The following is a 14,108-nucleotide window of genomic DNA, read 5'->3' as shown; positions in this document are numbered from 1 at the left end:
CAGCCCTGCGATGGGCGGGACGAAAGGGGGAAAAGGGGGAAGTCAAAGCATCGAGAAAAAGCTCGGAACGTTCCGAGAAACCTCGAATCAGGCACAGCCTGATTAGCCTGTCTCTTAGCGTTTTTTACAGAGCAAGCTCTTCGGCAGCTCACAGCTACAAAGCAAAACAATCAAGCAAGCAGCAGCGATGGCTGGACCTACAGAACACCCCCAGTCTGGCAATGAAGAGCGGGGGGCCCCTCGGGACCCCCCCAGTTTGGCATTTACCTCGTCCTGGTTGCTCTCCACTTTGGGGTTGCTGGCCGTCCGCTTGAGGTTGCTGCTGAGGCTGATGCCCACCATGGCGTCCGACTTGGAGCGCTGGTGGGTGCGCTTGGAGGGCGAGAGGCAGGGCTCCGCGTGGGGCCCCGCGGAGGAGGAGGAGGCGGAGGAGGAAGAGGAGGAGGAGGAGGCCGGGGCGGGGCAGCCGGGCGGCTCGCGGCGGCGCTGGGCGGGCTTCAGCTCGTCCGAGAGGATGACCTTGCGCAGCTTGGTGCCCCGCGAGTGGCGCTGCGTGGAGATGTGCATGTCCGAGGAGTAGGCGCCCAGCAGCCAGGCGCACTGCAGGGAGAAGTTGATGCTCTGGCGGCAGCGGTGGACCACGTAGGGCTTGATGGCGTCGCCCACGTCCTCGTCCATGTGGATGTACATGTTGAGCAGCTGGGGCAGGTAGAAGTCCACCTCCTCGTTGCGGAAGCTGAAGAGGCGGTTGCCGATGTAGGCCTGCACGCCGGGCTCCTTGGAGTTGTACAGGTAGGAGATGGCCATGGAGATGTCGAAGAGCTTGGACTCGAAGAGCCGCAGCAGCCAGGACTGCTTGGACGAGTTGTTCTTCTGCCTCCGCCGGGCGCTCTTCACCGTCCCCGGCTGGGGCTCCTCTCCCTCCTCCCGGATTTTGGCGGGCTCGCCGGCGGGGCCGCCGTTCACCAGGCCCGGCCCCCCGCCGCCGCCCCCCGCCTCCGCCTCGCCGCCGTGCATCAGCTTGACCTTCTGCAGGACCTCCTGGCACGCCTTCTTGGCCACCTCGGGGTCGATGAGCAGGCCCAGCTCGCCCAGCCCCTCCGAGATGACGTCCAGGGGCGGGCTGCCCCCCCGCGGGCTCTCGCTGCCGGCCTCGGAGGAGGAGGAAGAGGAGGAGGCGGGGCTCGGCTGCAGCTGGTCCCCCGGGGCCGGGGCTGGGGCTGGGGCCAGCTCCACGCCCACGTCCCCCATGATTGATCCAATGGAGGCCACTGAAACAGAGAGAGAGAGACGGAGCCAATTAGGAAGAAGGTCGGGTTACAAGCAGAGGGATCGGATTCGGGGACACGGGGGCACGTGCTGCTGTCAGGCCATCGTGAACCCCAACAAGACCGGGGGCTCTGCGGGGCCCCAAGGTACGAGCCGCCACCACCGGGAGGCCGGTCAATGGCGACGGTCACCTCATTAAACATCGGGCTCACCAAAACACAGAAATGTGTCTGTCGGTAATTCCAATGTGCTGCCGGGCCCGAGCCCAAGCCCGAGCGTGCTCCCGACTCGGGATGGCAGCCCACAGACGGGCAGGCGCGCCCCCCCCCACCCCCCATCTCCCATGTCCTTCTTTTCCGCTTCCGATTTCGGCCGACAGGAGCGGTCAAACCTGATTGGTTTTAAAAAAAACCTGCCTCGAACCCGTTCGCTGAGCTCCCTCCCCTCACCCTGATGACGACTGCACGGCAAGAGCGCGCCCCCCCCCCCCCACCATCAGTCAGCCACCTGCAAACAGTTAACTGAAACACACGGCTTGAAACCTCAGGGGGCATCAAACCCCTGTGCAACAACTCCCGATTGGGGTGGCTGGCCCCGATACCGAGACGGGCCAGCTGGGGGATTGGGGGGACGATTGCAAGGCGCCCGCCTTCGTGTTCCTGTGGGTCGCCGCCACCCCGGGCCCCGAGCTCGATGACGCACGGCCGAACACGCTTGCGTTAAGCGCTGCGGGCACGAGGTACACGCACCCCGACTGCAATCGGACAACGAGCCCCCCGGTGTGATCTGCAGAACACAAAAGCATGACGCAAAACGAGAAAATATTTACCCGCTGCACAGTAATCAGGGTGCTCCGTGCTCTGTTCCTGCAAGGGAAGTAAACTGAGAGGCCCTACTTCTCATACTGTTGCGTACCCATGCAATCTGATCCCAGATCTATTCTTCTTATAGCCTGGACTGTTGAATAGTTCCCCTCCACACACACACACAAAACAAGATCTCTGTCTATCATGTAACCAGTTTCAGGTGCAATGATTCAGTATTTTCTGCAGCAAAAAGGACACTGTGTCTTCACACACACAAACGCACCAGGCCGGAGAGATCATAAGCGTGCATTGGGGGGGAAAAAAAAACAGGTTATTTTCTTCACCTCAACACTAATACTGTAAAGCTCTGGAGTTGATTTTATGCAGGCCGGGAAGAACAAAACTGTTTCTGTTACACGAGACCGAGAAAACACTTCTCCAGTTATGGGGGCGTAAAAAAAACGAGAACCAAACCAGGAGTATGAAGTCTCCCAGAAAAGGAAAGGACACCTCACTCGCCGACTGCGAAGGCAAGGGCACTGTCCCACGTCTTCCACCACGCAGAGGTCACTAGGGTGCAGCTCCCCAGAACACACCTCTAAATCAGGTACGTCCAGGTAACTCACTGATAACACGTCGTCCAGCACACAGGTCAGGTCCTAAAGTCCGGAGGGTGCTGGTTCAATCCGGGGTCACGGCCCCTTTGCAGCCAGGAATGCCGAGGTGGGAGTGCTCAGCTGCCACAGCTGACCGCAGCAGGTGCAGAGTGAGACACTTCTCCGACACTGCCAACAGCCATTGCAGGCTGCGCGCCCCTGCAGCTTCTTCAGTGATAATCACACTTGCACCCCCGCACAGCCCTCAGAGAAAACTGCACCCTCCCCCCTACTAAATTCCCACCCCATGTGGGATGGGGTTTCGGGTCACAGCAAGGACTCCTGTGACCCGCGCACAAAGGAAGTCCGGCCTGAGCCTTTATCTGTGGACACATGGGGCTCTGCAGCGCAGCGCCTCACTGGAGAGAGGGGCTCCAACTGGAGCAGAGGCCCACCTCTCTAAAACTAAAACCTTTCCTATAGCTTAACTCCCCCCCCCTCAATTCATGTTCATTTCTTAATCCAGTCTGTTTAATTCAGTCCCACTGGAACACATGTCCTGGGAAAGCTGAGGCTGCTGCTGGAAGAGGCGTTAGTGGGACCAGTAGGGGGCGCTCACCCTGCGGTCTGTGTGGGTCCTGAGGCCCCAGTGTAGTGATGGGGACACCATACTGTAAAAAGGTGCTGTCCTTCAGATGAGACGTAAAACTGAGGTCCTGTCTCTCTGTGGTCATTAAAAATCCCAGGGGATTTCTTGAAAAGACTAGGGATGTTACCCCAGTGCCCTAGCCCAATTTCCCCCTGGCCTTTACCAGTCATGGCCTCCTAATAACCCCCATCTCTGAACTGGCTTCATCACTCTGCTCTCCTCCCCACTGAGAGCTGGTGTGTGGGGGGAGGACTGGAGCATCATCCAGGTGGGGCTGCACACTGGTGGTGGTGGAGGGGATCCCCATGACCTGTAAAGAGCTTTGAGTGGAGTGTCCAGAGAAGCGCTACGTTAATAATAATTCCTTACATGATTATTATTCTCCCCCCGTTTCCTCCCCTGGGCGGCGTGGGACAGCTGCAGCCAGCGGAGCCCCAGCCAGCTGCGGCCATGTCTGAGGAGTGACGTGACCTTCCTCGCCATTGCGTAATCCCGAAAAACACCACACAGCGGCCCGCGTCTCGCCGGGACAGCCCGGCCTCCGGCATCCCCCGCCGCGTGAAATCGAAACCGGGGGGATTCCGAGAGGGGACTCTGGGAGCTCGGCAGGTCGGACGGCAGGCGACGGGGACAGGGACGCAAGCCTGGAGCGAAAATCTAGGAAGCGGTCGGGATATGAAGATCGGGATCTGTGACCGGGAGGAGACCGGAATCCCAGCTGCCCACAAGGACCACTCCACGGTCCCGCGATCTCCCAGAGGAGGAAGAGAAGGAAGCAAACATGTCAGGAAGATTTTGTACGGCAGAAAGAAAGAAATAAGCCAGACGTTCAGATAAGAGGTAGCTGAGACCACAAAAAAAAAGACGGACAAAGTACAGAGATTGAGTGTGGGAGGGATGTTCTCTGGCAGTGACCTAAATAATCAATAACTCGCGTGTTTCCGACACGAAGAAATATGACAGGAGCTGGGTCAGAGACCCCCTTTCTAATCCATCCTACAACAGGATTTAATTTGTAAGCACCAGTTCCACCCAACCCTCACAGACACTAATCCCATAGCAATGCACGGAGAATACAGGCACAACTGTTCCAGACACCCGCCACTCTTTGTGTGTCCTCCAACCTTAAAGAACTGCCTTTGAGTTCCCAACACTGCCCCCCCCACCCCCATGTCTTTGTTGCACTATCAAATCTCAAGTGTAGAGGGGCTGACCGTATCGACACCCCCTTAGGATTTGAATTAAAAGGGCTAGGCACATCTCCTCTCACAGCCTGGATTCACAGCTGTACACACCCTGGACACCTATCGCCTCAAGTAGCAGTTTGCTTGTCGTGCGGATGTGCGGTTCTGCGGCCACAGTGAATTCCAGCAGAGCGCCGCGGCTCAAGCTGTCTGCCCTCGAAGATCCAGCCCGTGTGTGAAGAGCTCCTGCCTGCCTGAGAGAATGGACACCCCGGACTCTCCATCTTAAACAAGCAACGCTTGCTTACAGTGAGACACCGCCCTCCTGAACAATACAGTCAAGACAGACTTTACAATAAACCCCAAAAAACCTGTGATTTGTGGCTTCTAGCACCTCTGGAGTTCTTCAAAGAGGCATCCTAGGACTACTGATATAATTTCGTACAATTTCTTTGCGTTCTCAGGAGAATATGCTAAGTGTACGCCCGTTGCACGAGAGGAAAGGACTTGCTGGTAGTAGAACACTGCGGGGTGACTTGTACACATGAAAGGAGAAAGGGGGGTGAGGAGAGAGGCCTGCGTATGATAACAAAACCCAAACTCCTTCTCCACTCAGATGAATATTTAATCCACTGTGAAGCCAGGACGCACGCTCAATAACTCAGCCGGTGGCCCTCTGCCTGATCAGGTTTCTTAAAACACTGGACTCCTAAAGCCCGGTTTAAAAGGCAGAAAAGGGGGAAAACACTTGAACCTCTCGTCCAAAACCTTTCCCATCAATACATTTTCCCCCCCATTAATGTTGATTTCCAGTCTGTGTAACGCAATCCCACTGGAACGCGTGTGAACTCCAGAAAGCCGTCATCCTGACTCAGGTGAGTTCAGCTGTCGCCGGAATGGTAACTCGTCTCCATGGGGAAGCCGGACAGCGCAGGACAGCAGCTGCTGGCGAGGAACAATGGCCGGAGAAGAAGTGGCAGACCCCGCTCGGAACAAAATGTCAGCGGTTCCAACCGAGGTGTCCTCATGTTGGATTTCAACAGGCCTGTAGCTCCCAGCTGGCAGCCCCACTGGAGCTCAGCAGGTGTGAGCCTGGCCAGTACCTGGAGGGGAGACTCCTGGGAAAGCTGAGGCTGCTGCTGGAAGAGGTGTGAGTGGGGCCAGCAGGGGGCGCTCACCCTGCGGTCTGTGTGGGACCCGAGGCCCCAGTATAGTGACAGGGACACTGTACTGTAAACAGGCGCCATCCTTCGGATGAGACGTAAAACTGAGGTCCTGACTCTCTGTGGTCATAAAAAATCCCAGGGCGTTTCTCGAAAAGAGTAGGGGTGTAACCCCAGTGTCCTGGTCAAATTCCCCCGTCCTTTATCAATCATCCCCCTCTCTGAACTGGCTTCATCACTCTGCTCTCCTCCCCACTGAGAGCTGGGGCGGACTGGCGCATCATCCAGGTGGGGCTGCACACTGGGGGTGCTGGAGGGGATCCCCATGACCTGTACAGCACTGTGAGTGGAGGGTCCAGAGAAGCGCTATAGAAGTGTGAGGAGTTATTATTTCAATGCTATTGACTGCATGCTAGTATCACAGATCAGCCATGTCACTGGTTCCCATCCTGCTCTCCCGTCTCCTGAGCACAGCCCCTCGCAGTGGCACAGCCCTCTCGGCCCCGGACAGGGTCAGGCTAAGCTCCCAGGCCCCAGGTTCGAGCCTCGGGGGCTCAGCTGCACCCGGCAGCCGTAAAACATGCCAGACAGACGGATCGCGACACTGGGCAGGGATACTCCCGCTCCGGAGCACGGGGCTCCCCCTCGCACATCCCCGCAGCCTGGCAGGAGCCCCAGCGTAAACCTCAACCGGCCGTTAATACGATCAGCAACCGCGCCCCGAAAACTCAGCTCCCCTTACCGGCCAGAAGAAACGAGAGAATTCCCCTCGCTCCGCCCGTCACACGAGCCCACACTCTCTCGAGGGGTCTCCCCGCAAATCAGCAACATGGAACACTGTCATTTTCCACACACGAAGCCCTGGGCACTCTAATCCTCTGGGGGAGAACATTCCGCTTGTTGCAAAACTTGTACTAAACAGAGGCATCCTGGGAAGAACGAGGCGGTTTTGTACGGTTTCGCTTTACTCCGAGGAGAACGTCGGCCACGCCGACAGCTGTACGACAATGGGAAGGGAGTGACTTCTTGGCAGCGGAACGCTGTGGAGTGATCTGCGCAGGCCTGGCGATGAAGCCCAAAAATTCATCCAACATCCCACAGGTGGGCCAATCACAGCACTCTTTCCTCTTTTTCCCCCAGGAGCTTGCAAGACATTAGCGACTAAGGAGCGTCATTACGTCATCTCCAGGACCAGCACCTGTTGGAACACACCAGCCGGCGGTGGGGGGGGTGGACCGCACTGGTAACTGCAGAGCCCAGGTGAGGAATCTCACACCCAGAGGTGCCCAGAGCAGCTCAGAGAGACTGAGCCTGCACCCACAGGCTGGACTCCACTCCCGTGCTGGCACCAGAAAGTCTGACCTGCAAGCCAGAAGACTCCCGACTCCCCCCCCCGGTAAAGTGTCAGATGGTACTACCCTTCTTGTCTCGTCTTCATCGGGGGAGGTATCAGCTGATCACCACCAACAATTCACCCATCACGAATTTGGGGACAAGCCATTCTGTAAGCACACACTCACAAGTTTAAAGAAACGTGGCTAATTTTACTTCAGAGCAAGACAGGACACGTAACCTACTGTATGTGATGAGGCTAAATAAACAATACCTTCGTTGGCCTCTACATATCGAGATTACAGATTACTCTAAAATAACTGAGGAGTACTTCTGTTTTGCGTTTTACACTGTTTTACAATACAGGTGGTACCGATAGTGCAAACAACATCTCCAGCTCCAGTATTTAGACCTTAAGTGTGAGTTTTATGGGGGAAGGGGGAGGGGGTGTTCTAGTCCTTCGGGAGGTCCTCACCGGGAGACACTTTAAAGCTGGGGTTCCCAATCCTGGTCCCGAGAACCCCAACAGCAGCTGACACGCATCTCAGCTGGGCTCTCGGCTTCAAGGAGTCCTGAACTGCACCACTGTTTCCACTCCAGGGCTTAAGATCTTAGGTCACCTTTGAAATGCAGCATTAAAAGACACGTCCTACACATGCAGGAACCAAAAACAACGAAAGAGTTCACATAAAACCTGTTTTTTGAAAACAGTTTCAAATCAGGGCTCAGTTAGTACCAAAGCCAGCAGGAGTTTCACGCCCTGGGAATGAGATTTTCGGGAACCGTACGAAAGCTGTCCCTCGAACCCTGAAACCCTCCTCACCCAGCCAGCAGCGTCACAGCAAACATCAGAGAGGAGCCCGAAAACGAACGTCGGGGTCCGGACTTCAAACAACCAAAATGGCGTCCTGTCATTCAGCGCCAGGGGAGCTGTGAGCCGGCAGCCCCGCGCCCTGCACTTCCTCCTGCTCCGGCTGGCGCTGCTGGGGCAACGAGAGCGCCACAACACCGCGGAACAATAAGGAGCAGGCACAAACACACAAGCGCCTGGTCCCGACAGCCTGATCATTTGATCCTGTGGATGGGATCGTTTTCCAATGTGACTTTTTTTTGGGGGAGGGGGGGGGGGATATTTTCCCCACATGGCAAGAAGAAACTTTCAATTATGCCACCCCCCCGGAGGGGAAGTGTACAGGAGGGAAGCAGATCTGCGACGCGCGCTTGTCGCCTCTGGCTATTGGCCGCTGGGGTGTGACATCGGGTGCCCCCGCACACGCGCTGCAACCCCCACGCAGCTTCCTCTCGGCAAGTTCCTCTTCTTGCAGATCGGCGCCAGCGCTGGGGTGTGCGGACACGAGAATGGGGAACCGCACAGCACAGGGCAGGGGCCCCCGCCCCCAGCTCCGCTGCCCTGGTTTAATCAAGTCTGTGCTGCCCCTCACAGGTCCCAGTCAATGCAAGCAAACACAAGGATGGCAAGGCGCTACAGTGAACAGCAGAAAGTGCCGATTATAGGGTTCATGAAGAAAAGGTAACACAACAGCACCTCAGTTATGATATCAGCAATAATTCCTGTTACATTATCGCCAAAGAATATTGATCAACTGGATAGTTCTATAAAGAGGGACTAGAATCCTGGCCGGGGGGGGTTTGTTACACACAGAGAGGCGACAGGAACGTCATCTTTCGCTCGTCACTCGGAGTGAATCAGGAGGACACAAGCGATCAGGGTCATGAAAGTGACCGGGAGGGATGGTCCAACACACTCAGGAACAAGAGTCGGGGCACAAACGGAATTCAAGAGAAAGCGCGGGTTTTTTAGCTGAAAAACGGAAGTTTGTCTTTACATGAAGGGTGGTAGGTGTCGGCAACAAACTGCACAGCCATCAAATTGACAATAATTTCATCAGAACCTTTAAGAAACAAGTCGTTAACTGCAAGTGACTGAGCAAGCAAGACAGGCTGAGCACGCCCTTCTAATCTGGAGCTTTTCTTATTGTCTTTTTTTTTCTTGTTCCTTTAATCTCCCCTGTTGAAGTCTTCAACATTTCACACAGGCTGAACCCTGGACTTCAAGTACCACTTCAACAGGCAGCAGTACCCTCTTGCATTCCAAAGGACAGGCTCAGTTCCCCAAAGCTCCATGGCCACTTGGACCATCTCCTGTCCCAACCACAGTTTTAATGATCCCTGTGTTTCCTTTCAAAATGCCGAAGACATGCGGGACCTTTGGTTACAGATACTGTGAACGAGCCGCAGACTGAGCAGACACTGCAGTCCCCACATTCGGTCAGAATCTCTTACAGTGGAAAGACAACCATCAGTTACCAGCTCTTCTTTGTACTCAATTCCAGCACTGCAAGGTCCTACAGTTTCCTCTTTTTCTGTGTATAATTCAGCGTTGCTCTGGAGCTGTGTATTTACTTTTGAAGAGTTTCACTTTGTTAATTCTGTCCCCCCATGTGCCCACTGCCTTCCCCTAGCAAGCAGAATCGTCATCTCAGAGCTACTTCCTCCACTGCAAGCCAATTAAAACCCCTCGTTTTCACTTCTCTGCAAGCTTTAGTCTCTCCCCCCACCCCATCTGTTCAGACAGTACCTGGGATCTCTCAGCTGCCTCTTCCTGCGACCCCTTCCTGCTACTGCCCTAATGTCAGCCCTTCTCAAACCGGCGACATGGTGCTAATTGCGCTTGGAGAAATCAGACTCAGACACAGGGGGCTTTAAGCCTAGAGGCTGACCTTTTCAAAAAGTCTTTTTTGAGAGTGTATGATCTCCGATTTATCGCATTAGTCATTTTAAAATTTGCTTTTCCTATTCTGCCCAGAACGCTGAGATGGCTTTCAACGGGTCCTGCCAGCCGTTTTTTCTGACCGCATTCTTCCAAGTCAGGGTCTCGGGGGGGAGCCGAGCCTATCCCAGCAAGCAACAGGCACAAGACAGGATACGCCCTGGATGGGACACCGGTCCGTCACAGGGCACACAGAAACAGACTCGCAGACACTCACCCCAGGGCCAGTCTTCCCAGACACCAATTAACCCACCAGCGTGTCTTCGGACTGTGGGAGGAGACCCACATGAACCAGGGGGGAACATGCAAACTCCACACAGACAGCACCCCAGGTCTGGAACTGAACACAGGGCCTCAGGGCTGAAAGGCAGCAATGCAACCCACAGCCGCCCACTTTTAAAAGGCGCTGTATAAAAATCTTCACTGTAAACACAGAACAGCTGCCGACAGGGTCACACATGACTGCCCGGTTTGCAGCAAACCCTTTTATTGACTCTCTGCGTTACTTTTCCCTCTCCTTTGATGTCTCTGTGACGTCCTGTGGGCCACGCCCCATTTTCTCTCCGATTCAGAGCCTATCCCAGCAAGCAGTGGGTGCAAGGTGGGGTACGGCCCTGGACGGGACGCCAGACCGTCGCCGGGCTGAGAGACACAAACACACACACTCACACGCCCGGGGCAATTTTACAGAGGCCGGTTAATCTGCCAGCGTGTCTCTGAACTGCGGGAGGAAACCCACACAAACCTGGTGGGAACATGCAGACTCCACACAGACAGCACCCTCAGCTCCAGAATTAAACCCAGGCCCCCAGTGCTGCGAGGCAGCAATGATGACAACTCCGCCACCGTGCCGCCCTCTAAAACAATCAAAAATCCTGGACTGGCAACTGGCGCTCTGAGTAACGACCGGTCTCAACCAGCGACTGGAAAGCCAGGCCCTCAAACAGCGCCGTGCTCTGCCCACCCCCGACGCGAGGGCCAACAGCTGGCGCTCCGTGATTCCAGACTCCCGGCTGGGCGCCTGTGAAAACACCCCCCCCTCGGAGTCGTGCCGGGGAGACACACCAGCCCCCCTCCTCCCCGCGCTCCGTGTCTCGGCTCTCCCACGGAACGACAGAGGCGGCTCCTGACAGATCACTCCCAGGCGCGCGGTGCTGCGCTTCCCAATAACTGCCCGAGACGCCCCCCTGAGTCAGGGCCCCCCCCCAATACACACACACACTCGCGACAGGGAGTCAGAACAGCTGAAGGGATTCCCTGCCAGCCTACCACGCTTCAAAACAGTAAGCGAACAAGGAAATCGTTGGATCCTGGCTTCCCCAAGATGTTACCCTGCGGTACAGCAAACCCCAGAGTCAGCTCCAGCAGTTCCATTTAGGCTCCGGCCCGAGCTGCAGGTCGGCAGAAACATTCGCCAAAGCCGCGACCCAGGGCAACAGACCGGCCGCAGAGGATGCCCACGGTGTGAGAGCACGTCCGGCCCGCCTGAACACACGGGACTCTCTCAGCACCGCGGCCGCCCGCCAGACAGGCTTCCGAGGCAGGGTCGATCGCCGGGGAGACGGCGAAGGCGGCTTCAAACCAACGAATAGGCCCTCGGCTCGCAGCGCAGTCGAACCTCGCTAGAAATGCAAAACCGGAACGGGATTCGCCACTCTCTCCAGCCCCCCGCTGTCCAGTTCAGGGTTGTTGACGAGCCGGGGCCTATCCCAGCAAGCAATGGGAGCAAGGCAGGGTCGGCCCTGGTCCACCGCAGGGCAGCCGGAGACACACTCTCACACCAGGCCCATTTCCCCCCCCCCGACGTGTCTTTGGACCGCGGGAGGGAGCCCACACGAGCACGGGGAGAACATACAAACTCCACACAGACAGCACCCCCAGGTTCGGAAACGAATCCAGCGTCCCAGCTGCTGTGAGGCAGCCATGCTGCCCCCTGCTCCCACTCCTCTTCCAGCAGAATCAGTCCCAGTACTACTGATGACTAGATCGCAGGGGATCTTTTCTGGCAGGGGGGCTCTTAACGAGGCTCTTGAGTCTGATTATAACAATTATTCATCTGTTCCTAGGCAGAATAAAACACTCAAAGAGAACTGCACATCAACACAGCGCGGAGGAGGAGCTTCGCCTAAGAGTGCCGATTTTACACGCTGCCTACCCCAGGGGTGAAACTAATCCCTATCGCTTCTGGGGACCCTCACAAAGGTTCCCACTGCTGTACGAGAACCACCGGACTGTCTTAAACTCAGTTTTGGCTACATCTGCCATATCATCATGTTGGACAACACCACCACCCGCCATTAGATGAAGAAGGACACAAGACGGACGACCCAAAATGAGAGGGAGCCTGTCACCCCCAGCAGGCTTGTCGGCTAGCTCCTAGTTAATAGACCCCCAGCCCTCCACCAGCTGTTTCTTGAAAGAAACCAGCGTACCGGCTTTCACAACGGAGCGCCTAGCTGGCTTGCTCCACACCTCCACCACCCTCCGCGTAAAGACGTGCCTCCTGTTCCCGCCCGTCAAAGCGTTGCCAGAAGTTTCCACTTGTGTCCACAGCACGGGTTTCACTGTCGATTCCCATTCCCGAGAGGAATAAGCACTGAGCTGCGGGGGGGGAGAGGGCTAATCACGGGTTATATTCACTGCAGTCGTGACCGTGTTGCTCAGGAGAAGTGAACTCCAGGAGAAAAAAAAAATGACAGCGCCTGAACGACGCAGACGCGACAAGAGAAGCTCACCGCAGGCCGGACGGATGGCACAGAAACTGTCTGGCGTCTGTCGCAGCCGGAATTATTCGGGAAATCCTTCGTTAGCTTTGGAGCTGCGGTTCAGACACCAACCGGTTCCCTAGCCGTTGTCCAAACCCCTCTGCTTCGGGCTCGGGTGTCTGGAGAGGCAACACGGCGCTCGCTGGGACAGGCTAGAGGATTTTAAAATGACGCACCGAAAAATAACCCGCTCGGTGGCAGGAGATGACCAGGACAGCAAAATAGACAGAACAAAACACAGAAATAAAAAGAGCACCCATGATGTCTTACCTACAGAGGCGTCGCAGTTCACCATTTTTCTTCCCCCCGAACCGAGATCTCTTCACCCCCTTCAGAAGCTCAGGAAACTGAGGAGTCGCTTTCCCATCCGGCCGGCAGACTCGCAACACACACACAAACAGCTCCGCTCGCACGGTCGCGCTTTTCCCGTGTCCCGTCCCCACGCAAGGAAGAGTGATGACACCACGTCACGACCACGACTGCCGTGCATCCTCCTCAACTTCAGACAAGTCGCCCGGTTTATCAACCGCGTCCCCGGGAAACCCCCCTCTCCCCCCCCCACCGCCGCCGCCGCCGCCCGCTCTCCGTCTCTTTTCACAACTAAGCCACGCAGAGACACGGGTGCCACAGCCGGGAGAAGTCACGGAGCCCACTCCCCGTCCCCGATACCATCGAGTGCCGTGATTTTAACACACACATCAACAATCGCACTACAGTTGGTCGGCGTCTCCGACTGATGGATCAAAGCGCAGCGACATAAAAAAAAAAACAGTTTCACCGGCTAAATTATACACCAAGGGAAAAAAACGACTTACCTCTTCGGTAATCGGGGTGTTTAAAAAATCTCTTTTATCTGCAGGTTTTCACCTCCATTTGTAAACGCTTGCCAAATCCCCCTCAATCGTCTCCCAGAGTTTCTCTCTCCAGCAACTCTTGCTGAATTGACAGGCCTGAGTCTGCCCGCCGCTAGCGCCTGTTGGTCCTAAAAAAGACTTGAGAGAAGTGATGCTTCCGAAAACTAGAGTCCTGCGAACGCCATGTTGGCTCTGCCGTGCTGTGCTGCGGGATCAGCAAAAATGGTGATTCCTTGAGCCAAAATGGCGTCCGTCTCACAATCCTTCCACTCGCTCGAGTGAGCAGTGGAATAGCACAATTCACTGAACTTTGATCTACAAACATAACATTTTCAATCGGGGAGATAGTATACAATTATAAATAATGATACGTTTTCGTTCAGGGACATTTAACTTTTGTTGTTTTTTTAAGGACCCCAACTGGCTTCGTGGGACTTCATCGGAAGGCTGTCTAAAGATGTGCCTGAAAAGAGTAGTGGGATAGATTGGGTCCCCCCCCCCCAGAGAAGTGGCAGTTAGTTAACTTGGTGTATCTTTGGCGATGGTGCTATTGCAGGGATGGAAAAGAAAATCACAGGAATTCAAACACGTCTCGTTGACGCGCCACAGACACGTAGCAACTGATGCGGCAATCTTCCGCTTCAACTACAGCAGCAAGTGTCTTGTGGCGCTGATATTGTATACCCAACTTATTAAATT

The 14,108-nt window shown here is 55.7% G+C and overlaps 1 protein-coding gene across 4 annotated transcripts in view; it reads right to left on the bottom strand.

Annotated features, from left to right (window-relative positions):
* The window catches only part of pi4kb (phosphatidylinositol 4-kinase, catalytic, beta), a 32,590-nt gene extending 19,052 nt beyond the window's left edge, over positions 1–13,538 (bottom strand). The window contains exons 1-2 of one of the 4 annotated variants that reach the window (XM_088620598.1): positions 13,371–13,538; positions 268–1,271 (exon numbers count right to left, since the gene is read on the bottom strand). In XM_088620598.1, the coding sequence (XP_088476724.1) occupies positions 268–1,251 (984 nt within the window). In that variant the 5' untranslated portion in view covers positions 1,252–1,271; positions 13,371–13,538. Of the gene's footprint in view, positions 1–267; positions 1,272–12,825; positions 13,132–13,370 lie in introns of those variants that run through there. The other 3 variants (XM_088620597.1, XM_088620599.1, XM_088620600.1) reach the window with 3 other exon arrangements.
* Between the last annotated feature and the right edge of the window lie 570 nt (positions 13,539–14,108).

This window comes from Lepisosteus platostomus, chromosome 26 (assembly GCF_059453375.1).
Source record: "Lepisosteus platostomus isolate fLepPlt1 chromosome 26, fLepPlt1.hap1, whole genome shotgun sequence".
Lineage (NCBI taxonomy): Eukaryota > Metazoa > Chordata > Actinopteri > Semionotiformes > Lepisosteidae > Lepisosteus > Lepisosteus platostomus.
The sequence above is the reverse complement of the archived record's forward strand: the minus strand, read 5'-3'. Positions and strand labels throughout refer to the sequence as shown.